This window comes from Sceloporus occidentalis, unplaced genomic scaffold, assembly GCF_023333645.1.
Source record: "Sceloporus occidentalis isolate IW3139 unplaced genomic scaffold, rSceOcc1.0.p SCAF_5, whole genome shotgun sequence".
NCBI classification, from domain to species: domain Eukaryota; kingdom Metazoa; phylum Chordata; class Lepidosauria; order Squamata; family Phrynosomatidae; genus Sceloporus; species Sceloporus occidentalis.
In genome coordinates, this window is record NW_028316985.1 from 75,121,032 (window position 1) to 75,148,351 (window position 27,320).

General features: G+C 40.3%; 1 protein-coding gene across 3 annotated transcripts; it reads right to left on the reverse strand.

Moving 5' to 3' along the window:
- Window positions 1-393: 393 nt before the first annotated feature.
- PANX2 (pannexin 2) lies at window positions 394-27,320 on the reverse strand. 3 transcript variants are annotated; one of them, XM_089524424.1, is made up of 4 exons: window positions 26,898-27,320; window positions 6,717-8,168; window positions 6,451-6,611; window positions 5,065-5,147 (listed from the first exon to the last, which is right to left on the reverse strand). In XM_089524424.1, exons 1-3 carry the CDS (start codon window positions 27,124-27,126, stop codon window positions 6,481-6,483), a joined length of 1,812 nt encoding a protein of 603 aa, XP_089380550.1. In that variant the 5' UTR covers window positions 27,127-27,320; the 3' UTR covers window positions 5,065-5,147; window positions 6,451-6,480. The 3 variants fall into 3 exon arrangements, with proteins under 3 accessions (XP_089380548.1, XP_089380549.1, XP_089380550.1); XM_089524422.1 differs by lacking the exon at window positions 6,451-6,611 and having other exon boundaries at window positions 394-5,147; XM_089524423.1 differs by lacking the exon at window positions 6,451-6,611 and having other exon boundaries at window positions 394-5,147; window positions 6,717-8,222; window positions 26,898-26,924.

Below are 27,320 nucleotides of genomic sequence, written 5' to 3' on the forward strand. Positions count from 1 at the left end.
AACAGCGTCCTTTCATTTTTAATGTGTTTTGATAAAAGCATTTCACTGACATTTTGTGGAGACTGGTGGTTCACAATGTTCTCAGTTTTACTTCCCAAATGCCCCCTGTTTTCCTTCTCTTCTGAGAAACCTGAACATGGAAGACCAAACTGGACAATGAGATACATTTTCACTCCAAAGCTGTTATTTCATGAGTGGATTTCAAGCCAGTTTCAGGGACTGGGTTTTTGTTACTAATTCGTCCAGTGTCCAGCACTGTCTTACACAACTGAGAGAAATAACCATACTAATGTTTCTAAAAATGACCATTTAAATTATAAAACAGTAAACATGAACAGTATTGAGAATATTTATTTGCTTTCAGTGCTATTTTCAATAAATACTGGTGTCATATTTATATCTGAGGTAAAATAAATTAAACATATTCAAGAATAAACTTGTGCAATGTTGCTTTTTTCATACCATCATACAGAAATGTTTTGTTACCCCCAGAGGAATGTTCGCTTTTTCTTTCATATTACTTTAATTGAAAAGGAAACAAAACCAAACCCTCCTTCCAAGGAAAATTTATCCAAAACAGTTATTGCGTGCTACGTTTTCAGTGTGTCCTGTGAAAACTCCTAGAGATCTAGGAAACTCGCACATTAAAGTTATAGGAAGAAACAAGCTGGAAGATGCACTTTGGGCCAAGCAGTATTATGAAAATGACAGTACACAGCGTACATTCATTATCCTCATAGATCCTGGAATAGCTAACAAGCATGTTGTTTTATCTTTAAACGTGCATCCCATTGGCTTTCAATGCGGCTACACGTATGTTTAAAGCTCGTCAAGTACTTAAATGCTCTGCTACATAAGGCTTTTCCACAGTACTAGTTTACCACAGATGAACACTGAATGGGAAATGGTTTCCCCGGAAATTGATCTTCAGCCTCTCCACATGGAATCGAAATGTCTGGAAATTGGGAGAAGCGGCCCTGCCCCAACAAGCAGCAATGGCCCCTATTAACATTTTCTTTCAATAAATCAAACATAAATACTCCTTAAAAACCTTAAGGTAACCGTACGTGGAAACCCATTGGGTGACCCTGCGCAAGTCACACTTCCCCAGTGGTGGAGGTTGCACAGTTGCTTCTCTTTAACAAACGACAACAGCCCCTATTAACATTTCTTTAAATAAATCAAACATAAAAACTGTAGACAGAATTCTACACACTGTTTATTTGTGGCCTGAGATAATTTGCACCATAATTCTATTATACTTTTGCCCTGCTGCCTTAGACTCGGTCCATATTTATCTCTATTACGGGGCATCCCATACTAAAAGTCCTACCTGCCTATGTTGACTCCCATAATAAAGGAGAATAAAGGCCAAAACCAACACATATTGTTTTAACAGGTTTTCTAGAGTTCCCCTCAGAAATCAAAGGACAAAACACCTCTTGTTAGAAGAGCCAAGTCATTGGAAGGTGTGGGGGAATAGATCCCCATGGATGGTTTTCTTTATGCATCTTCAAGTCATCTCTGACATATGGTTACCCTATCATGGTGTTTTGGCAAGACTTATACAGAGATTTGCCACTGCTTTCCTCCACCACTGAGAGAATGTGACTTGCCCAGGGTCACCAAGTGGGTTTCCTCGTATGGTTATCTTAAGGTTTTAAGGAGTATTTTCAGTCAGTATTTGACATTTTTAGGCATTTGTGGAAAGGGAGGTTTCGTATCACCTCCTTCTTCTCAAATGGAATTATGAACATAGAACTACTCATTGAAGAGGCTTGTTCTTCTCTCTCTCTCTTGCTCTGTTTGCTCATATTTGCACCTTTGTGCACACATATATCTCAGTACTAGTGAATGAGCTTGACTGACTGAGCCCAAAGGGTGCACACCAATGGTTCCTTTTCACCCTGGAGAGAAGTGACCAGTGGGGTGCCACAAGGTTCTGTCCTGGGCCCAGTGCTATTCAACATCTTTATGAGTGGCTTGGATAATGAAATAGAGGGCATGCTTATCACATTTGCAAATGACACTAAATTAGGAGGGGTACCTAAGGGGAACGGATCAGAATTCAAAATGACTTTAACAGATTAGAAAGCTGGGCCAAAACTAACAAACGAATTTCAAAAGGGAGAAATGTTGGTATTACACTTGAGTAGTAAAAATGAAATGAACAGATATAGGATTGGTGACACCTGGCTTGATGGCAGTCCACGCAAAAGGGATCAACGAGTCTTAGTGGATCACAAGCTGAACATGAGTCAGCAATGTGATGAGAAGCTAAGAAAGCCATTGCAATTCTAGGCTGCATCAGTAGGAGTATAGTGTCTAGATTGAAAGAAGTGATAGTAGCACTCTATTCTGCTTTGGTCAAGCCTAACCTAGAATATTGTGTACAGTTCTGGGCACCACAATTCAAGAAGGTTGTGGACAAGCTGGAGTGTGTCCAAAGGAAGGCAACCAAAATAATGAAAGGTCTGGAAACCATGAACAATGAGGGGTGGCTTAAGGCAGTATGTTTAGCCTGGAGAAGAGAAGGTTATGGGGTGACATAATAGCCATGTTTAAATATTTGAAAGGATGTTGTACTGAGGATGGAACAAGCTTGTTTTCTGTTGCTCCAGTAACTAGGACATGGAACAATGGATTCAAGTTACAGGAAAAAAGATTTCACCTAAAACATTAGGAAGAACTTTTTGATAGTAAGAGCTGTTTGAAAGTGCAACATGCTGTCTCGGAGATTGGTGGAGTTCCCTTCTTTGGAGATTTTTAAACAGAGACTGGATGGCCATCTGTTAGGAGTGTTTTGATTGTGTATTCCTGCATGTCAGGGGGTTGGACTAGATGGCCCTTATGCTCTGTTCTATGGTTCTAATTGCAATCAAGAATGGGATTGTATGTGTCAATATTCACATCAGCTATGTAAAAATATAACTGTAATGGAATTTGGTGTTGTTTTTGAAGTCAGATTCCAATGTGTAGAAACACCTCATGGTACAGAAATACCTCATCCATCCATCCACCCGTCCACCCACCCATTCCTGCCTGCCATCTTGGTCTGTGCCACCTCAGACCATGGGGAAGAATTTGCATTATTGAAAAGCACTCATGCTTGGGGTAAGGTATCATACGAGGCAAGGGTAGTATTCTTTGTGTAGTCATGCAAATTTTTCATATTTTTTTTAAAAAGCATGATCATCATTTCAACATGTGATCCCCTTGCTTCAAATGATGCAGTTATGGGTTACCTATCTAGAGCTGGATACAGATGCCTTCTCCAAAATGCTCCACCTTTTTGTAAGCAGGTAAATGATGGTGGCACAGAGAGGAGACTCTATAGGATTGAATTTCCATTAGCAATAATAGCAGCAGCAGCACTGTTGGCAGCCCACCTGCCATTTTGCATCCTCCACAATGCCCCTGAGCTTGTACTATAGGGAACTATGGGCAAGAAATGGAAACTACCACAGAAAAATAATGGTGTATATTTGAAGAAAATTCTGCAAAATTGTCTATTTTTTTTTCTAGAGGGCTGAGAAAAATGTCTAATATATTTTCTCAGAAAAGTAATCCCCTTTTCTGTGTTACATTGTGTTTTTGCACACTGGAATTAGCTCTTGTTCAGAAGAAAATTTTGCAGCACAAGAGCATTACAAACTGGAGGAATCAACACTGTCTTACTTGTGGCAAACTGTAGTGTAGACAAATCCTAAAAAACAATTCAAGTAATAATCCTCTACAGCTCCATGCCATTGGGTCAATTAGCTCATATTGGGTATTTTAGCAGCACTGGAATATTCTTCACATCAGTGAAGCAACCTAGGAAGTTTCTAGCCTGATTTGCAGACTTCAGCTTATTAACAAAAATAAACAGCTATAGGACCACCCCCTCTCTACTATTTACTAAAAGATAACTTCATATTCAATTAACTCTCCTGTTCACAATAAAATAGACATTACAAAAATAAACTCTTCATTTTCATCATCTATCACAGCACATATAAACATATTAAAGGGCAGGGTGTAGCTCTTGATTTCCTCATATGTAAGTGCAGCAAGCTAACAGGTTTCAATTATTAGTATGTATGCTGGTGAGTGTCTCGGCCCTTAGAATTAGTTGGCGAGTCCAATACCTGTGAACCAACATATATTTTACATGGAAACTATTATCTAAAGCCAATCTCAGATAGAGAAGACCTACTGAATTTATGACATTTACATAAGTGTCGACTTATTTGCAATTAATTCAATGGGTGGGACCAGCAATTGGATTTTGGTCTTTGTCATTTTCTAAAATAATTAAAAAAACTTTTTTAAACTTGAGAAACAAACACAATTTTACATTCTTTTTTTAAATGGAAGAATAAATATTGTATATGTCTATGTGCTTCATTACTTTATATAGTGAGCTGGAGCCTATAAGTGCTTTGTTTAAGAAACACTGTGTGACATGCGCTTAAGCACTTTAAATATTTGGATAGTTTTAGTAACCCACACTGAATTCATGAAGCTACAGCTAAATGTCTTTGTGCTTTGTTTCTTGGTAACTCCAAGCATAGAATAATTTGGCCGGCATTATCATTAGATTCTGCAAGCTACTGATAGCAGATACGACACTACCCTGAACAACTGATCTGGAGTAATAGTGAAACCTATAAACGGTGTTTCAACACTCCAAGCTCATGCGGTGGGTGGCATTTGTGGCACAGCATGGTTCACATTACAGTGGTACTGGGAGGCAGGCCATCAGATTCAAGCAACAGCTTTGGACCATCAGTACTCCACGGAGTTCACTATTGCCAATGGTTCATCAAAGGTTGCTAACATAATTTGCTTTGTGGAAGGTATGGAAATGATATCCCCTGCTTCAGTTGGCGAGTGAATCGTATTGTCTAAAGAATCAGCTATAAGGTCCGTCACGTCTTCTTCATGGTCTTCATACAGAGTGCTGATGTGCAGTAGAGGGTGTGTGGGGTTACAAATTAGGGCAGACACTGGCTCTGCTTGGCTGGCTTGGGGCACAGTGAGCTTTGCTGTAGCACCAGAAGTTGCTATATGCTTGTGATTACAGGTGAGAAAAGCCCCAGTCGCAGGCACAGTCCTACATGTGTCATGTGAGTAAAGGGTATCCTTCCCAGGAATGGAAGAGTCTGAAAGAGAAACAAAACACATAATAAATTATCCACTAGTTTCTCCACTTCTCATACGGCCATGAGATCAGCTCCTGCACCTAACATTTCATGTTTCTGGGCTCATCTACACTTTTCAGAATACTCCAGATTGTCCCTTGAGTATTTTGGCTCCAGACTGACCCTTTACCTTGCTCTCTTCTCCCAGCAACTACATTATCTCTACAGTGTAGATGCACCCATAACCATTGGCTGTGTTGGATGGGGGGGATCAGGGAGTTATGATAAAAATAAGTAAATAATCTACTTAAAATGGCTATTTTTAATACGATCTCTACACTTGTTAATAAAAACAACAGGAACATGAACTAGTAAATAAATTTGAAAAAACAATACTCCAATACTGGCAGACTGAGTTGCTCAAAAGATTATCAACTACTATTAAACAAACAGAACAATACAATTGCCTGGTATCTGAAACATAATAGTACCAAAGGCTCAAAGTAAATACACCTAGGGAAAGAATATCACAATTTGGGTTTTAAAAGTTCTGTCCAGAAGGAAATGAAAACCTGAATGTATTGGAAGTACAGTTTATGTGTGTTTTTGTTGTTGTTATTGTTATTGTTGATAGAGAGTACTCGATAGGATGGGGGAATGGGGCTGTTTGAATTTATGTAGATTGTATTGTATGTTTATTTGTGTATACTTGTTTCTAATAGTTATAATTTTTTAAATAATAAAAATGTATATATTTTAAAAGATCCTGTTCAGTAGCCCTCTACCTAACTTCAGAAATACAGGAGCTAATGTGTCTGCTAGCCCAGAGTACAATGACTGTGGGAAGATCCCACAACTGTGGTGGCAAACCCAAGGCATGTGTGCCCTCTCTGGCATGCAAAGCAATCCCTGTGGGCATGCACACCTGTTCCTCCTTTCCCCCCACCTGTTCCTCCTCTTTCTTATGACCCCACCCCACATAGTGACATATCACTATGATCATATACCATATTTATTCTGGTTTGGCTCAAATTCTGAGTTTCATGCCCTTTGAAATGAAGCAAATACCAAAAGTACATCAATTCCCAGTGACTTCCCAAAGGCACCATGTGATTTTGCAAGAGGTCAGCATGAGTCCAAATTGGGTGACCAGAGTAGGTGGACCAACTAATTCTCCCTCTGGAAAACACAGTTATAATATACAGTTAAAATTTAATAATAAGCAGCTTGCATGACTGGCTAATCCCAAATATATGATCATGATCCTTAACAAGCATATTCTAAGAAAACCTGTTGACAAATCTCAGACTTGATTCATACATACCCCTGCAGTGAGGTTGCCACTTCTGTGTGGTCAGAATCCCATGACGCAGCAGTAACATCTTCCCATGCTACCTCCGCCAGTCTGACACACATGGTCTCCAATACAGAAGCTACTGCTGTGGTGTGAGATTCCAACCAGGTGGAAACAGCAACCAGTGACATCTGAGTAATTGCAGGAAAAACTCCAACGTAAGTAGCAATTTTGAAATCTACTGTTTTGCATTTGGTTTCAACACAATTTAAATAATAACTGAAATATCACTGTACCTTTGAGAGAAGAGGTGACATGCACTATGACTTTCTCTTCTTGGCTTAAAAATCCACTCCCTTGGCTTTTGGATGTGGCCATAGAGGTAATTGGTTGAATCTCCGGCTTGGGTTTCTTGCTACTAAGTATATATGGGTGAACATCTAATGAAAAGTGCCGTGTATGTTTTTTCTCACTACCTGTGCCAGAGAGGGTGCTAGTGTCAGTTTTTTGGGATGAAGATGGCTGAGAGCTTTTTAAGTTGGACTCAAGCAGAGGGGCAACCAGGCTGTCTGTTGCAGTTTTCCGACGCACTGGTTTTGGCTTGTCAGGCTTGTTGTTTTCTACTTTCATAATTGCTAACTGCTCTTTAAATGGCTGAGGAAGAGGATTTGTACTTGGCATCCATTTCATTTTCTTCCGAGGCCGTTTAATGACTAGTGGCTCACTTGGATCGATGTCTGTGGGATCAATGTTGGGATCTATGGTTTGTATGCCAGACTCCCGCACAGTTGGGGTGACATCATGATTAGACTGGGCTAATGCCGCAAGCAGCTGGCGCACCACATTGTCATACATCAGATCGCTTTCGTTAGTAATGAAATCCAAGCGATTCAGTGACTTGATGTGGTCCCGATTTTCGTTGCAAAACATAGCCAGGATATTGATGTCACAGAACTGAGACTTCTGCCACTGCTTTTTAGTCTTTATGCCAACCTTGTTCAGTTTGTCAAAGATGAAGTTGGATTTCCGGACAATGAAAAGGTGGATTAAATTGATGAGAATAATCAAGTTCATGAAAGAGAGGAGGACAATGTCTACCCCAGCAATTATTCGTTGTAGCTGGACAGACGGCAGTTTGCAGTTCACCCGGATGAGTAATTTAGAACTGCTTGTTTTGTCAGGCGGTTCTCCAAGAGCACAAGTAAACTCATTTTGTTTCTGGGTAGCATAATATGTGGACAAGTAAGTGATTGGGATGATGCTTAAAAAGATGATGAACAAGTGCCGTGCAAGATAAAGCTTAGCTAAAAAGTTACTGCGCCCTCTCCGTTCCAGGTATTTTTCAAACAGATTTTGCTCTGGACTCTTTTCTTTTTCAGCATTCTCAATGATCTCTCGTTTCTCTCTCTCTGTAATTCCAGGACCTTTGGACTGGATTTGTTTCTCAATTTTTGGTGCACGACCTTCAGCAGCTCGATGGTAGCAGTTATCTATCTCCTGGAGCAAAAAGTTAAGTTCAGACGTCAGTCTGGTAGAGGCCAGGAATTCCCAGCCAAGTGCTGGAATGTACATAATGCCAGCGAAAGCCAGCAGGGCATATGGAAGGAACTTATGCTCAAACAAGGAGGGCCAATGGCTGGCATTGACTCCTGGCAAGGCATCTCTTAGTTCTGTCCAACAGTATCCTCGGGCATACAGGGCTTGGTCACGAGTGAAGTTGTGTGGTGTATAACAGTATATTGGCTCCTCTGTATAACAGAGAGAAAAGTCACTGCAGTGCATTTTAACCTACAAAAAGAACTCTGCAAAATAAATGTTTCATAAGCTATATCAATTTTCGCCTACAGTATATTTAAAATAGCATATAAATACACAGAGATGCACCATTCCTACAGGGTTAAAAAGCTGCTGTTCCTAAATTATGATATACAGGGAAATGTTTGCAGCTTAAAAATGCTATGATGAAGCTCAAGTAAGAATAATGTATAAGTACTTACACAATTTCTCTTGAAGATCATTCCCCATGCAAATCATAATAAGTTCTGGAAAGCAAATGAATAGAATAGCACTTTTGTATACTAAATGAGGGTTCACCTCCAGTGACATAAGCATCTATGCTATGTGTCTCTGGGCACACAGCTGTACAGATTATCATTCAAAATAATGACTTTTAAAAAAAACATGACCAAATTTGTTTATCATATTGCTTGCTTCTTTAGAGATCTGAAGCAGGGCAAAATTCATTTGGGACAGTTTCTCCTGATTGCACCATCTAATAGTATAAGGGCCAAAACAGACAGCTTGAAAAGGGTGGATTGGGACAGTCCCAGAGCTGGTCGCCCCAGGGCTGTGACAACTACACGCCATGGTCCCAATCTGCCATGATGCTGGCCCAAATAGGAGCAGAAAAGGTCCGCTCTTATTTGGGGTGGTAAAGAGCCGTCTTTGGTGGCCCCAACTCAGCCCTAGGATGGCTTCTGGACACTATGGTGGCATGTGGTGTGTAAACATCATGCCCCCAGAGTGTCTTGAGGCTGTCCCCAGGTAATCAGCCAAGGTGGCTTCCAGAAATCTTGGGGGCATACGGCATGTAAACACCATGCCCCAAAGCCGCCCAGAAGGCGGCTTTACCAAGCCATCTGTTTCATCCCTAAGCCTCCAAACTGACTTCATCATAGCTCTAACAGAATCTTTGAGACCATAGCAACCACATTTTATTTCAGTTAATTTATTTGATTATATCCCGCCCTTCCTCACAAAGGCCTAGGGCATTTTTAATGGATTTGGATGCTCTACACTGAGCAATATTTGCAAGTCCCACATCCGCTTTGCTGTGCCAGATTCCTCTAATTATAATTAATTCTGCTACTTGTAATGAACCAGGGAAAGATAGTTTACAATTATCCAACAACTGGGACTGTAGCAGCTGCTTGTATATTTGGAGCTTTGTAAAACCAGCTGCAAAGAGGTTCAGGTCCAAACGCAACAGACAGATGCACTCTAACCATTACATTTTCTACAGAAGTGACAAAATCCCTCACAACATGGTTCAGTGATAATATACCACATTGGATTTAAGTCATATCTCAGTTTTAATTGGTCTGGCCAGACTGGATTCTAAATCATAGCTCAGTGGGAAAAGGCAGGGCCTGGAAAAGTTATTTTCCTTTGCAATAGATTTGGCTCTAAATCATATCTCAAAAGGGCAGAATTTTAGTGAGCATGGCCACTGAGAAATTCTGGAAGTTGTAGTTCAAAAGTAATTTTCCCAAGTTCTCTTTACGCCATCTTGTCAAATACTATTCCCACACTGTGAATCTACAACAAAAGCGTACCACTGTGAATTTATAGACGTAGGGCTAAAACATGTACTAGAAACAAACAAACCAACAAAAAACATGTGGAATAATGAAACAGAACAAACAGCTGTTTGCTGCTATAGAATACCAGACTGGTAGGTGATAACTGACAGGTTTACTTCCCACTGTATTTCTGTCACTACACAAAATGGCTGAAGTCTAAGAATCCATGTAACTGACTGCCAATAATGCTGTCTTGCCATTTGTATCCCTAAGGCTTTTGGTGTAAAACAGTATATAGATAGAAGCACAGCAGACTGGTTTTGCAAAATCATAACAGCATCAACCTGACACAAAATATATTTCTAGGAACAGATGAAGGTAATCTGCCACGTACATCTTCCTGGAACCAGATTAAAGTATAGATTTTAGAATGTAATAGCACACTTAGTACATAATACAAAATGATGTATGAGGAAAAGTGAATGTGAGCCCAAGTACATTTTTAAAAGTTAGAAGTGGCTTAGAGGACCTGGGCTGCATCTGGGATGGACCCAGGTGGTGATTCAGCAGTGATTTATGTGTGATAGGAACTGGTTCCCTCCCAAATTAGCATTGAATTCAGGAAAGGCAAGCCACTCTTTTAACCCCATGCGATAAGGTCCTAAGATACAAACTACACACTGTGGATATCCATTAACTATACCAGCATCTTAAACTATGATTTGAAACTGGATTGGTTCTACTAGTCATCATTAAGACTAAAAGTACTTGCCCAGCACTGGATAACTTCCTGTGATGAATATTTATAATACTTATAATGCTGAAACATGGTTTAACATTACATGAGAATTCAGAAAAAGTTTGTCTGGAAATGTAGTGATTCGGAATCTGGACACTTTTGTGGGATTAATATGTATTTATTTCTTTATGAAAATCCTATCAAATCAGAGAATTCTGGCTCTACTAAAATAAAACTTACTAATATAACATAATATAATACACATATATAACAATTAAACGTAATGACATCCTCAAAAAGACCAGCAATCTAGCAGAGATGCCAAATATTAATTTATGTCACTCTGGGGACATTAAAGAAATGACCTCGAGATGTTACTATTCCAAGCCATATTTCCAAAAAGGGCCATGTGCAGTACAGTCTGTAGATCTTTACTGGCCTATCTGGATAGAAACATGCTCAAATCCTGATTTCTGGGGCCATGGACAGCATACAGGTTTGGTTCCACCCTGGACTACATTCAGACAAGGCCTTTATATTGCTCCCATGCCTGTATGTGAGTGATATTCATTCTATAGAAAAGTGTAAAGTACTGCAGTACTACAGGATGCTTTTGTGAACCAGCCAAATACCTGTCATGCTCTGTGGCTGAACTTCAACTAACAGGAATGCTGAAAGGCAAGATACACAAGGCACCCAGTTAATAATTCTTGCAATACACCAGCCTCCACCCCACCTAGCATGACAATGGGCATTTTGCATGATGAATTTAGCTACTTGGGATGGGATGCATTTGTTTCTCAAAATGCATTTGTTTCCTTTGTGGCTATAATTAATTGATTTCAACAGGACTGCACTTCAATTTATATCAAATGTGACCTTTGCACTACCAAAGTTTTTTTTTAAATGAATATTTATCACTAAAAATTTTACATGTTCTTTATAGAGAAATTTACTACTAAATGACATGCATTGACAAGACAATAGTAGGAAACCAAATAGCTGTTTGGATGAGTCTGTTCTGTATTCCTTAAAGAGTTTATGGATGTTCCTTTACTAAGTGTGGGAGGTGGCCTGTTATTTGTAGTGCTCTGACACATACCACCTAAACTAAACGTGTTAGCATTTTCCTTTGAGGAAGCATACTGAAAACACTAGGATTTTCACATTTATATGGATTATCATCACATTTGATGACTCAGGCTAGATTAAGTAACAAGGCTGTAAGAAGTATATGCCCATTTAAAAGACTATGCTTCAGCTGGAAACAGCTAGGAAGACTGAGTCACATTATACAATTTCCAGTAATAAATGGCTCCACATGCATAAAGATATGAGCTTGCTTATAATGATCAGTAAATCTTGAAGAATTCTGGAGATACTCCTCAAGTGAAGCATTTATCTCAACGCCTATTGGGGTGAACTGGTGTGGTGGGACTTGAGAGATCCAGCTTCTTTTCTCCACTAAGCCATGATTTTCAGCACCTTGCTCCCTCAGCCTGACCTACCTCACAAGGTTCTTGTGTGGACAAACTGGAGGAGCAGAAGAAAGCCATGTGCACTGCCCTGAACATACTGCAGAAAAGGCAGGATATAAGTGTTATTAAGTAATGATTTTCAATGATGCAATCACTTCTAAAATGTTAAACAATAAAATAAAAATAATGCTTAATCCTTGAAGCAGCACAAACTTTCAACACCGGCATTCTGTCTGTCAAATGCATTACATGTTGCAGGACATGCTTAATGGTTTGGATCCAGACGCAAGAGTAGCTTAGGCTCAGAGTAGGTACAACAAAAACTAATTAACTTCTCCCATTAATTTCAACAGCTCTCCTCTAAGCATGAGTAAGTCTTAGCCAAACCCTATGTATAGAACATTACAGTGAACTTCTTTAAACCACATCATTCCATCACAAAATTAGTTTTCAAATGTTCAAATATTTGTTCATTTGATCAAATTATTTGACCATTTTCTCCCATGGTACATCTTATCTTATTACTGTTACAATTCACCCAGTATAAATGAAGTTTAGTCTTAATGCAGTTCATGCAATGGCAAACTTGTCCTTTAAGACAAATTAAAAGTTTAAAGAGCTGGTTATGCCAGATAAAAATATGTTTGGTAAAAGTATCTCTTTAAACAGCAGGTACCACTCCCTAGCCAAAATTACTTGTCACAGAGATGTTTCACATCTGTGAAACAGATGCCCCAAGCAACAATACTTGCACAAAACTAATTATACATTGTTGTTTTTTAAAAATTCTCACTCATGTCTGCTGTATTTAGTGGACTTGGATGCCAAGGCAATAAAGTAATCATTCTTGATTTCATTATTTACTTCAAATATTGACTATTGATTATTTACCTTGAAAAACTAAAAGAAGTTATAGTGTGCTAAATAGTTTAAATGTATAATCTGTTTCAATTACGGTTAAATGTAAAAGAAGCAGGAAAGATGAAACATGCTTCTTTTACATTTAACCTTAACTGTAATTGAACCAGATTATACATTTCAATATCCTGTTTACTTCTGATTTCACTGTACATCCTCTGTGTGTGCACCTGTATTTATCAATGACAAGGGACACTCCAGGCCAAACTACACGTTAAAGAGGTGGCAGCCCCATTTTTGAAAACTGCGAAGAATGTTCTAACTTTTTGCCATCTGCTCCAGTGTCAATCCAGATTGGGACAACAGCTGTGGGTGGGAGGAATAAAATTCCACTACCTTCCATGTTGGTGTCAATACTTGGATTGAGTTCTTTACACATTCTTTCCAATAAAAAGGGGGAAACGTAGCTGCTAGCTCTCCCCCCCCCCCCCAAAAAAAGTAAAAATGTTAGCGTATACTTAAGCCTTTATTCTACTGCTGAGATGACTCAACTCACAATGTGCTGTAATGTCTTACTCTTCAAAACGCCACAGGACTCCTCACTGTTTTCCACACCTAACTATTATTCTGTAAAAAGCTAAATATAGATGGCGGGGGGGGGGGGGGGGAAGAGCTTGAGTTATTATGAAGTACTTTGTGAATAACAAATTCCATCCTCAGAATGTGTTAGACAACATGTTAGTTATGTCCCTCCAGACATAACTCCTGCAAGATAATTTCCTTCTGTTTTTCCTCACAAATGTATAATATTATGGTTTATGTGGGCAGGGTCCATAGTAAGCAGGCATTTATTACTCAGGCCTTAGCTAATACTGAATGACTGGAACTTTGAACTTTGCAACAATTTAAGGGGTGGGTAGGAAGCAAGACCCAATAGATTCAGCTGAAAGAGAGGCCTATTGTATATGAATAACAGGCCTGATACATGACAAAAAGAATGGAATGAATGATGCATATAATTTTCAGTCCACCCAAAGCTTGCACATAAAACCCACTGGAACAAATGAAACCTGTTCAAGAACACAAACCTGTTCAATATACCATAATATTATATTAGTGTGAACAGAAACCAGTGTTTTGGCCCACTCACACAGCTCATGAATAAAAATACAACACAACATGTGGATTATTTGATTTTACTTTTTTATTGAATAAAAAATAAGCATTCCATTTTTCCTGTGAATAGGTCTAAAATAATAAATACATAAAGCCATGGATCCTCTTCTTTCTGGAAAATAAATTATAAATATGTTAAATTAGTTTAAATAGATCGTACATTCATTTGCCACAATATAACTGTACTAACTCTGTCAAAATTTTCTGGGATTTTTCCCTCCAACTTTTTTTTAACAAACCAATCCATTCTTACACTCGAAATGACAGGATGGCCAAGAATAATGAAGTAATTAGGGATGTGAAAAATCTGTCAAAGCTTTTTGCTGTAGTTCTCAGAATTCTACCAGCATTCTGGTCTTAAATTCTCTTCTGGGTTGTGAGATCTTTCTTCCCTTTCTGAAAAGAATTTTGTGCTTATTTTGGTGTGCCTTTTTCCTAATGTAAAGATTTGTATGCATTTTTCATAGTGCATACAATTTCCCAACTGGTTAAAGCATTTTTTAAAACATGCACACTTTTATTCATACATATTTATGGGTATGAATATGTATGGGTGGGATCTGATACTTGTGGTTTTCATTGTGCTGAGAAACTATAAAGTACAATATAGTTTCATTAACAGTTTTGGAGAAAGCAGACCATGGATTGGACAAATTCATTAAAAACCCTGTTTAATGTGATTTTTTTTCCTGTCCCTCACACATGAATAGTTGAACTGACAAATGGCATACAATGTTTAGGGACCATTCCTTGCCGACAGAGCAAATCATGTGGCTCATCTAAACTGGCCAGAATACTCCAGGCTAATCCTGGAGTATTCTGGCCCCAGAGTTGCCCCAGATTCCTCCTGTTATCTCTGAACTCTGTAGTGACGTCAGGTGGCTGTCTAAACACACATCCTGCTGTGCTGCCTGACACTGCCGCCACTGGCATGACTCACTCCCACTGACGTTAGAAACGAGGCACCCAGTTTCAATCACATGGTTGGGTGCCTCATTGTGACCTTAGAGGGAGAGACTCACACCAGCAGTGGTAGCGCCATCACTAGAATGTTCCAGATTTTCCTGAAAAATCTGGAACAAAAGGTGCGTTTTAAAAATCTGATTTAGGCAGAGATCAGTGGCGTCCCACATCGGGGTGTCACCCAGTGTGTGTGTGGGCTTTGACGTGGGGCTTCAGGGTGTGGGACCAAAGGAGAGTGCCCCCACCTCCTTGCCTGGCACAGCTTTACTCACAAGTAAAGCCATGCCAGACAGAGAGGAAGAGGTGCCTTGGGCTCTCTTTCTCTGCCCAGCATGACTTTACATGCAAGTAAAGCCATTTCAGGCAGGGAGGAAGGGGTGGCCTGGGCCTCTCCCTCCCTGCCATGTACCAAGGAGTATGACAGAAAGGCATGTGAGGGCTGCTCAGCTGGTTGTCACTCCTCTTTTGGGGTGTCACTCAATGAGGTCCGCATCCCCTGCACCCTCCTAGTGTCGCCACTGGCAGGGATAGGGCCGGATCGGTGTGGAACTGGCCTTCCATCATGAAGACAGTTTGCACTTGAACTGGGGATCTGGCCCTGCATTGGGTAGACAGGTTACAGTGGGAGTAGAGGGAAAGCAGTTTAAATGGCCTGTGTAGACATGCCCCTGGTCAGAGAAGCCATAGTCCAAGAAACACAATTAGGACAGCAATTCTATACGTGAGATATATTCAGTGCTGTATCAAATAAAGGAAAATTCACTTGTTTACAGTTCTACAGTACTGAAAACACATATTTCCGAAAGCACACAGGCAGTATATAAATACACTAAGTATTACAAAACCTTTAGGGGAAAAAATCTCAAATGGAAATTGGCATTACTATTAATTTTATATTTAAATTTAATTCTCCTCTTGCTTAGCAAAAGTATTATATGCCTTTACCTATGAACGGACCCTTTAATAATAAACACAACTTTCCTCTGATTTCCACACACACCCACAGCTAAGTACAGATCTCCCAGTTCTTTGATTCTAAACAGTTCAGGGAAACCAATTCTCTGAAATCGATTGGCAGTAAATATCAATATTTGTTGTTTAGTGTTCTTAGTTCTGATAGAAAAAAATACAATTTCTTCAAATGTTAGAACAGCCCATTGGGATGTTATTGTTGCAATATAACTACACTGATGGCAGCAAAGTAGAACAGTGGCCAACTCCCTAAGGCCAAGAAGAAGCCCTCCTGTGTGTAAGCAAGCTTGACAAAACCTCTACATGAAAGCACTGCATGGTATCTGTCAAACTTCCAGTCTTAACATGGCTGATTATTATGCTCAGTTTAACAGATCAGGTGAACCTCTGAAACACATTTTGAATACAGCATGCAGCCTGGATGGCATGAATGAATAATTTCAGCAGACACAGGGCACAAAAAACTGACTTTCCTAGATTATAACTTCCATGGTAATGGCTGCAGTATTCTGGGAGTTGCAGCTCAAGAAAGTCACTTGTCCAAGCTCTAGTTGGGTTGCACCTCATGTTGCTGATTTCTCTGTATCATTCCCTTTCAGGGTAACCCACCTCGTATCAAAATATACAAGCACCATGGAAAGAAAGGGCTTTGTTAACATAAGGTTTGCATGCAAGGCGGTAGGCTTGTGGCAGTCATTAATTGTCCCATGTGTTTCTTTTCTTATATTAATGGAAGGACTAGTCTGACATGCGTTTACAGGTATCAGAATAAGAATGCACGTCTGGATTTCTTCTATCCTATATCAACACCAAATTCTACCCTACACTGACCTCTAGCCAGTCTTAAAAACCCAAAGCAACAACAAATGTGTATGTAGTCATAGCTGTCAAAGAAAATGCTTATTAGAACCCTATGGCTGGAATCCAAAGAGCTACTTTAACCATGTTAAAAAGCTTGTGTGTTTCCAATGGTTTTTTGTTTTGTTTTTTTGTTATCTAACCAGCAAAGTCTTCTGGTGCTCTTTCAGAATAATTTCCTTTGGAAGGTCCACTCAATTTCAAATATAGTTTTTCATGCATCATGAAAGCCTGGACATTAAGACTCCAAAGGTGAAAAAGCAGAATTGTTACACCATTGTGTCCCAGACAAGGGTCCAAAACACACTGCAGAAATAATGCAGTTTGAGACTACTTTAACTGTCCTGGCATAGTGCTAGGGAATCATGGGAGTTATAGTGGCAACAGAGATCTCTGACAGAGAAGGCTAAATGTCTCATAAGACTACAGTTCCCAGAATTCCCTAGCACTGAGCCAGGGCACTTGAAGTGGTCTCAAACTGGACTATTTCTGCAGTGTGTTTTGGACCTTTGATTTACAACATGAAAATACATACACACTATTTATATGGCCATACTAGGCTTATATAAAGATCAATGCATCATTAGTTAAAGGAACATGAAACACAGGAATTCAGTATTTTAAGCAGTATTCAAATTACCTGGTTGTTTTTTTCTTGACCTTCTCTAGGCAGAAATAAAAAGAGATTTCATGCTCTTTTAAAAAATTATTAGTTGTACAGATTCAGACTCTAATTTTAGCACGTATCAGAGCCACAGCTCTCATTTGGAATGGCAGAGACCTAGTTCTGACTTTCTGTGATCACCTTTCACAGATGACTTTCTTCCAGTCAAAAATTATTATTTTGAAATTTCTTGACACTTTGCACTGTTAACCACATTCCTCAGAGAAATCTTCTTTCAAAATAAAACTGATGAAAGCAGTAGCACAATACTGAAAGATATTTTAGGAATAAGTATGAATTACTAGACCCCCATGAGGCAGATATAACCTACACTGGGTTAACACATTATCTATTTTCAGAACTCTGGAGTCCAGGAATAACAACATAACCAAAATAGAATTGTACTGAAATTCCACAGGAGTAATACACACAAACTATTAAAAGAACTACCCAATCAATTTTATGTGTAACATGTTATTTTAGAAAAGATAGCATTTGCATGTTGTTGTTGTTGCTGCTGTTGTTGTGTGCCTTTAAGTAATTTCTGACCTATGACTCTAAAGTGAATCTATTGCAGAGATTTCTTAGCAGAATTTGTTCAGAGGGAGTTTGCGCCTTTCTCTGAGGATGAGAGAGTGTGATTTGCCCAACATCACTCACTGGGTTTCCATGGCTGAGTGGGTTTGAACCCTGGTTTCCCAGTGTCCTAGTCCAATACTCAAACCTCTATACTACACTGGCTCTCACATTCCTATATATATATCTATGTATATGTGTGTGTGTCCACACACACACACACACACACACACACACACACACACACACAGAGAGCGCCCTTGGGGTTGGCTGTGGATATTAAAATCCATGGATGCTCAAGTCCAATGGGGAAGTAAAATGATGTCCCGTATATAAAATAGCAAAATCAAGGTTTGCCCTTTGGAATTTATATATTTTAAAAATATTTTCAAGTTGTGGATGGTTGAATCCATAGACACAGAACCTGTGGATAGGGAGGGCTGACTGTATATACCACAGTTAAGTTTAACTTGTTATCTCAATGGAAATGGGCAACCTATAAGGATATTAAGAAATGCATATGGAGTGTTAAATCTAGACTCACATGTTCAAATAAAATCTCTCTCAGACAACAATCGCACACTCTGTTTTAAGTACATGGTTCAGGTGAACGCCTGACCTGGAGTTCTCCAACAAAATCAGCTAATATACACTTTAATATATGACATTATCCTGCAATGCATAAAGAGATGACTCCATCCAAATAAGCATACTGCTTAGTGAATACATAATTATGCAAGACATGACAATGAAGATTATCGCATATCGTTCTCAGAACGTTACGAGATGGAACGTTCTGGGAACGTTCTGGGAACAGGTATTATCACATTCAAGAAAGTTGAACGTGATGAGAACGTTATGGGGACACATTTTAACCTGTAAAAAAAAAAGTGTCATTCAGTGTTAAGACTTTCAAGGTAATTCTTCCAGAGGGGTAAGGGAATTACTGAGAACCAGCAAGTTGTAGTGGTTTAAATGTTAGACTATGGAGACCAGGTTTTGATTTCCCACTCCAGCATAAAAATCCACTGGGTGACTTTGGGAAAGTCACACCCAGCCTCAGGGGATGACAGTGGCAAACCCCCTCTGGAGAAACTTGCCAAGAAAACCCTACAATAGGTTCACTTTAGGGTCACCATAAGTCAAATGACTTGGAGGTCCACAACAACAAGAGAAATGCTGGTTTTAACTGGGGCTATTCCGGACCAAGACAAATGCAGTTAGCTCACCACTAGCCAAAAGAGCATTGCCCTGAGGTGAAAGCCAGAGTGTGGCTGTAAAGCGTGGGATTTTAAATGTCTCTCTCCAAAACTTTTAAAACCAGCTTGAATACAAAAACAAAACAACCACACTAAATATACTTCCATCTGCTTCAACAGCTTGAAAGTGGAAGAGGGAGGGACTGAAAACCCAATTATATTCCCAGTTAGAAGTATCTGAAGTACGTTACCTCCAGAGTGTTATGCACAGGGTGAAAAGTTCACTGACCTCATTGTGTTCTCTCTGATAGATAAGCTTTTTCTGAACAGTTTATACAAATTGAGTATCTTTTATCTGGAATTCCAAAATCCAAAATGCTCCAAAATCCAAAATTGTCCACATGGGTCACTGAAATAGTGACACCTTTGCTTTCTGAAAGTTCAGTGCACGCCAACTTTGTTTCATGCACAAAATTATCAAAAATATCGTTATAAAATTACTTTCAGGCTATGTGTTTAAAGTGTATATGAAGCGTAAATGAATTTTGTGTTTAGAATTGGGTCCCATCTCTAAGATACCTCATTATGTATCTTATTCCAAAATCAGAAATCTAAAAACACTTGTGGTTCCACACATTTCATATAAGGGATACTCAACGTGTACACTACGTTTTTTTTGTGACACTTTCTTATGATGACTTCCTAGTGCATCATTATTCCATTAAAGTTATCAGAAATCTCCAGCTTCAAGTGGTAAAATGCTAGAGGATAGTTAAAGGTGAAATGTAGAAAAAATATTCTGAATATTAAATACAATTATGTAATATTATTTCCCCATCGTAACCTTTGCCTATTGCCTGGCCACTATTACCAGTTAACATTGGTAAAGAAGCAGAGAAACTAAACCCAGTAGGGATCCTGGTGCCAAGAGTATCTTAGGAAGTGTGTCAGAAGGGCAGGGATACGGGAAGTGCAGACTGGTCCACACTCATTCCCTTGGGTCATTTTTGTGGTCTCCAGGGCTTCTGATTTTTGTCCCCAAATGGCTCACTTTCTATTGAAATAAAAAAGACCTTTCCTGGTCCTAAAGTGACCAAAACCATTTTCTTAGGATCAGGAGAGGTCTTTTTCTCAAGGCCTCAAGGAGGTGATCCATTTGGGGGCAAATAAATTGTGCTCACCAGCTATAAACAGGACTGCAGTCACTGTGTATAAGATTATAACCCAGTGTAACCATGGGGTGAAACAGTTCGGCAGCTTGGAGCTGCCTCTGGCCACTCTAGCCCTGGTCAGTCCCTAATCAGCAAGGGACCATAGCAAGTGGACACCATAGTCCCAGAACCAGCTGCTGCTGCTGAAGCCCTCAATGAGCCATAGGCAAGGAGGGCTTTTTCTGCGCTCCTTTTTTGGCTGGCTTTGAGTCGACTTAGGCGGCTGAAAAGCAGCCTCTAGCTTCTCCGGGGGCATATATCATCTGCTCACCCTGCGCCCAAAGTGGCCAGAAGCCACTCTTTCCTACCCAACTCTTTCCTACCCATCTGTTTCAGGACTCTGTGGGTTTACTTTGGAGTTGACACACATAGAATTCGTGATATTTACTGCATAAGAAATTGAACATTTCCAAGTAAACATGTCTAGGACAGAGTTGTTTTATTCTAATGTGAAGTCGAAGGCTTTCATGGCCGGCATCCATAGTTTTTTGTGGATTTTTCGGGCTATGTGGCCATGTTCTAGAGGAGTTTCTTCTTGACGTTTCGCCAGCATCTGTGGCTGGCATCTTCAGAGAATGCTTGCCTGGAGAAAATTGGGTTTTATTCTACTTTGGAATATAGGCTGTGAATGGTCAAGGACGGTTATTACTGTTTTACAATATTACTGTTTAAGCACCTTTACTAGTACAATCCTTTCCAGGTCTACTCAACAGAGGTCCTGCTGTGGGAGTTACTGTCTAGAAAACACATATGTGGCAGCTAGTTAATTGACTTTAACTAGTGAATTATGCTTATCACCACTTTCTAATTTACATCAATGCAAATTTTAGATCTTTTAAATCAGGCTTCCCTACCCTTTGAGGACCTTTGTGGCTGTAATGATAGACATGAGCATCACCACCACCCCACAAAACCAACTCTCCCCCCAAAAATATGTACCAGAAGGAAAACAGGTATGTGTGGGTGAATAAAAGAAATGCAACTTAGCTAAGAGTACAAATGAGGCTGAATTTCAAGACCCAAAAGCATTCTTTTGAACCAACAGCTTTCTGCCCCAACACTCCTTTCAGACAAAGCAAACTGATGATAGTTAGAGACAACTAACTTGTTCAAAAAACTGAGTACAAGGCTGAAGTGGATACTCATTTTACAGAAGGCAAACTGATGATGTTCAGAGAGAACATTCACCCACACCAGTAACACACCCAGGCAAACCACATACTTCCTCACAGACCAATCAACTAGCATACTCTCTGTCTCACATACCATACCAAAAGAACCAGGAAGCCACCCTTGGTGATTTTTTTTGCCCACCCCAAATGCTCACAACTGCTGCAAAATGTACCTGGTTGTGCTGGGTGTACCAGTATAGCCTACTGGAAGGAGGAGATTGGCCCTCAACCCTCCACAGCTGCCCAACCCTGTTTTATAGCATGTCGAGTCCTGTTAACTAAAAACAAACAAACAAACAAATAAATCCAAAAATGAATAGGGACAGAGGGTGGGCGCCAAGGAGGTATCCATGGACATATATTTGTACAAAAGCTGTAATTTGGCAAAAACTTTGTGGTAACTGGGGTAACTATTTAGCATTGCTGAGCTGGACCATTTTCCATACACAGATTATGTTTGATGGATTAGAGCACCAGTTTCAGGTCACTTGTTGTCATGTTAAACTTAATAAGCCCCCCAAACCCTTGAGTCTGATCATACGCCCCCTCAGTGGAAAATGTCCTGTGTCAAGAAAATGTAATAGAACTTGTTATCTATTATTAGAATATTATTAGAGCTGCTTACACTGATTTAAGGTGTATCCTTTGAAGTTATTTCACATTCTTTCAAACCCAGAAGCTTGCCTTTTATTACCCTAGTGGAAATCAGTATCACAGAAGGGTCTCACATGGTACCTTTTTGCTACTTTGCTTTCCTCCACCTATAGCAATAATATACCAAGGAGCTAATGTGAGTAATTTAATGGCTTCACTGAAAACTGAAATGATTTTATCAGATGGATAGACTTCAATGAGTAACATGATTCACATTCTAAAGGGCTCTGCAAGGCATGATTTGGGCAATGAAGCTGAAAACACAATGCTTTTAAATGCCTCAGTAGAGATTCATGTAACATCAATAGTTGTTGTCACAGAGACGATTTTGCCATCTTTGTCCCCAAACACAGGAAAACTCAGTTCTAAATGCTGCCCTCCTATAAATCCATAAATATCTGAACTTTGAGAACCTACTTTTAAGCACCATGTTAAAAAAGAGAATGTGTTTTCAATAGATAGAATTGTTTCCTTGACAGAAACCCATCAGGAGATCATAATACTTCGCATTTGTTCAGTGCTTCAGGTACATTATATGTTATGTTGTGATCCCTGTGAATCAGGTCTGTATCATCATCATCCCCACAATGCATAAGGAAGGATGAAACTGGCCTGCCTAACGTCATGTGAGTTCACCAGATGAACAGAGTTGCATTCAACTAGTACTTACATAAAAATACATCCATTCTGATGACATTGTAAGTGATGACATTATAAACAATTATAAAATAAATCTCTATAAACCAGTGTTGTAATGGAGACAGAGTTTGCAGGATTCAGGCAAATATGACAGTGGTGCCTGCTGGCTTCTGTGTCAGTGGGACACTGAAGCAGCCCTGGGTTATAGTATGAGCTCTAACGTTGCCATCTGAAGTGCTGAACTCTATCCCTCAAATAAGTTCAGCAATATGGATAATTCATTTAAAGTTCAAACTAAAATGTAGAGCAGATTTACCACATCACCTAAATGCAGGCTATCAGCTGCTGCTGGGTAATTATTCCATCTGTCCTTCTTCCCTTTCTGTTTGCTTTTAGCCTCAAAAGTTCATAGTTTATTGCTATCATAGACCAGCATGAGAAGGACAAAATACAATTAAAAAACACAGATCTTTACCTGTACTATTAAAACTTCTGGGATACACTATCCATTCACTGCCCTATCTTTTGTTACAAATACAGCCAACTTGAAAAGGTGGCATTTTCAAATAACAGGAGATATTATGGCAATTATGTCCAGGTGCAGTGAAGATAACTGCTAAAAAGCTGTACAGTATTGGCCTTGAAGAGAAAATCATGGAGAAGCAAAAAGACTCCTAAAATTCCACAGAAAAAGCCCGAATTCCTCCAAATTGCATGTGGAGAGATCACATTCTATTTGAATAGAATGATGAGTATTTTAACAATGTAGAGAAGTCCCAGGACATTAGGAGCTTAAATATGCTACACCTAGAAGTTCAAACCTGAGATACCTGGGGTAAGAAAGTTGATTAGAGCTAACCCATGAAGGCTAGGAGAAAAGAAAGATTATTTGGAGCACTAACAGAAGTACTGTTTTGTGAGCATGTGGGATCCAGAATGACCCCTCTGAGGAGAATGGCACCTGTCACATGGTTACAGTGAAAATCTGGCCACAGGCTGCAGAAAAAGAGCAGCTCAAGACAGCAGGCACTACAATGTCAATGGGGCAGTGAATTCACTCCTGTCTAGAGTCAGAAGCTATGTAAGTGGCTGAACCTTTTTGGGGATCAGATTCAGCATCATGGAGAGTGCCTTTAGAGTCACACAGACTCACTGTCCCACTTACACTGCAGCCTCTACTGGATCAAGACTGGGGAAACTGGGGCTCTCCAGATATTGGTGATCTATATACTCCATTCAGCTGGGATTAGGTTGACAGGGGCCAATGAGAACTGGAATCTAACAACATCTGTATGGCTAGAGGTTTCCTAGTCCTGGGGCAGAGAAGGAGCACGTTGTGTGCCAGTTTGCTCCTTCATGAATCTAGAAAGATAGCACAAGACTCAAGGGAGCAGTGGAGGCTCTGGGACTAAAAGTTCTAATCTACATCATCTCATCCATGATAGCACCACCAAAATTAAGAGTCATGCTAAACCCTGGCCTCTATTGACTTCAGTTCTACAAGAACTACCACAACAAAATCTATGCCTTCCCTTCAAGTCTGCTTAGTCAACCGTCTATTGACAACCTTTGCTATTGCTCTGAACATACCTTTTTTGATGTGCAAAACTAAATAAAAAAAAATAAAGAATGTATATAAGCCTTTAGTGTTCAGAGTACTTTGTAATCCTTATAACAGTACTGGATGACTTGTGGCTCTCTCGCTCAGAGCTTAGAAAAGTTACATTCTCTAGAGCTTATCTCCAGATATGCCTCTACCTAGCATATCAACTCTAGCCTCCAGAGCTGATAATGAAATATTATGGGAACTATATCCAACAAGACCTGGGGGCTAGTTATTTATTTATTTATTTATTTATTCATTGATTCAATTTATTCTCAGCCTTTCTCATGCTCAAGGACCTAAAACAGATTACAAAATTAAAGACTGGTTAGCTAAACTGTTACGTACAAAAGTTATGAGTTGGTCACATCTATTCTTTCTGGTAGTGAGTGTGCCCCTGTACTGGTAACTAACACATTTCTGGAAGAACTGAAGTTCAGTGAAGGAGGAACTCAAGGCCACTGAGCCCTACATTAAAAGATCAAAATCATACAACCTCCCAGTTTTTGTTGGCCTGTAAGTCCCCATCACTCTTGGCCAGGGTAGGTAATGGTGAGGGATGCTGGACTTCCAACTGGAAGGCCCCATGACTCCCATCCCTAACATGCCTACACCCCTGTAGTCCCCTATAGTGCCATTTTCCATGTCTGACAATGCTTCTTTCATTTCAAAAACGGCTACATCCCACCCTCCGCCTTACTTCTCTAAAGGGAGACGGGCGTTTTAACCATTTCCCTGACTCTTCTCCACCTTCCACCACCCACTGGCCTTTCAATTAGAGGTCCCAACATCCTGCATTGTTGACTATCCTGGCCAAGGGTAGTGAGGACTTGGAGGCCCATAGGGTTCCTGAGTATTAACAGCTGCCTGGCAAGCTGGGTTTCAACAGGTGAAGCCCTTCCTGCTCTTGAGATGCCATGCGGCGAACTTCACTGATGGCTTCCAATTGGCAAAAGGGTCAGGCAAGGCTGCATCTCAGAAAGTAGACTCAAGTCTACGAAAGCTCATGCTGCCAACGTTTTTCTTTCAGTTAGTCTCAAAGGTGCTACAAGAGCTTTCTACATACTATTATCCTACTTCAAAGATATAGCCATGTTAGACTCAGTATGTAGAGAGATCTTGTAGCACCTTTGAGACGCACTAAAGAAAGTTGTTGGGAGCAGAAGCTTTTGTAGTCTTAAGTCTACTTCCTCAGATGCATTTGGGCATCTCAAGTCTAGGAAAGCTCATGCTGCCAACTTTTTTTCTTACAGTTAGTCTCAAAGGTGCTACAAGATCTCTCTTTGCAGTACCACCTTACTTATTCAACTTGTATAGAGTTAGTTCCTGAAGCTATGAATATTGGTTACTGTAAAAGTATAATGAACAGAAATGGGATTCTCCATTTGTGATCTGGATAAACCCTAACTACAACAAACCTGAAGATCCAATATGCTTATTCACAGTAGGTAGGCAAAACGGTGTTTATGTGGGTATCTACCATTTAAAGATACATTCCACATTTTCCATAATTTAATGGAAATATGTGCAGCAATAACAACTTTAGCGACCCTGTGCTTGCAGAAATGAGTGGGTTTTTTTTAGTTGTTACACTATATGTGAATCTGTCAACCAATGCGTTTATCACATGAAGGAGATGGGTAGTTTATCCCGTTAATATCCTGGAAAGATCGGGTAATTATGCAAAACGATTTCACATGACGTTGCACAAAACCCACCATTAAAGTGGTGGCAAAGAAGCATTAACACACCTCTTTTTTACTTTCAGGATTTCAGCGACAATATGTTTATTTGAGCAATTGCGTGTGATAATCATTTGTGCAATGCCTTGCCATTTCCGCTTCATTTGCAGGATGCTTTAAATGCACTTTAATCTCTCTTTAATGTCGAAATTGGCTCTGGTGTGATAAACTTCCAAGTGGATTTGTCAACCTTCTCCTGAGTCTGAACCTGCTCTTCCATACAAGTTGAAACAAATACGGGGATAATATGTAGCCTTGCCTGGGTTGCAAATCGGTTTGAACCAGTTCAAATCACCCTGGTTCCCACTTGAATTGATTCGCTGAAGCGATTCGGAGGGGGGGATGAGATCCGTTTGACCTGCATCTTTTTAACACTCCCTCAATGGACAGTGGTGGAGTCTCCTTCCTCTTGGAGGTCTTTAAGCAGAGGCTGGTTGGGGATGCTTTGATGGAGAGTTCCTGCATGGCACAATGGGGTTGGTCTGGATGGCCCTTGGGGTCTCTTCCAACTCTATGATTCTATGATTCTAATCAAAGACATGCATCATGGACATGACTACATCATGGACTTGGGACAATGGCTGAGGAAGGTCAAGGTGGAGAGTGTAAAGGGCAAGGTAAAGAAAGCCCCCCAAAGCCCCAATGGCCAGGGCTGGGGACCTGTGCCTTACCTGCGAAGTTCTTGGTGAAGACGAGGGTGACCAGGAGGATGGGGATGAGGACGGTGCCGATGGTGACCACTCGGTCGAAGGGCAGCTCGAGCTTGAGCTGGAGGAGCAGGGCTGCCAGGGAGCCCCCGGCCTTCTCCTCCTGCTGCCCGGGAAGGATCAGCTCCTTCAGTTTCTCCCCCGCCAGCAGCGCAGTGGCCATGTCCGGGTGGGTCTCCAGCAGGTGTTGCATAAGCAGAGCAGGCAAGGATGCTCAGGGGATGCTGATGCTGCGGATGCTGGTGCTTGGTGGTCCCTGGCTGATGGTCCTCCTGAGTGGTTCAGCCCAAAGCGGAGAGGAGGTGGGGGCTTGGCAAGGGCATCCCCCCAGGAACCATCCTCTGCAGGCTGCCAGTCCCCCTCCAGCCGCAAGGTTGCCTTCCTCCT

What these genes read in the sequence shown, in the direction of transcription:
- PANX2 (XM_089524422.1), bottom strand. Translation starts at nt 27,126, where the DNA reads ATGCAACACCTGCTGGAGACCCACCCGGACATGGCCACTGCGCTGCTG. An exon ending in CTTCACCAAGAACTTCGCAG is followed by an intron (nt 8,169 to 26,897) that starts GTAAGGCACAGG and finishes TCTGTTATACAG; the next exon opens with AGGAGCCAATATACTGTTAT. An exon ending in TGTCACCTCTTCTCTCAAAG is followed by an intron (nt 5,148 to 6,716) that starts GTACAGTGATAT and finishes TTTCTCTTTCAG; the next exon opens with ACTCTTCCATTCCTGGGAAG.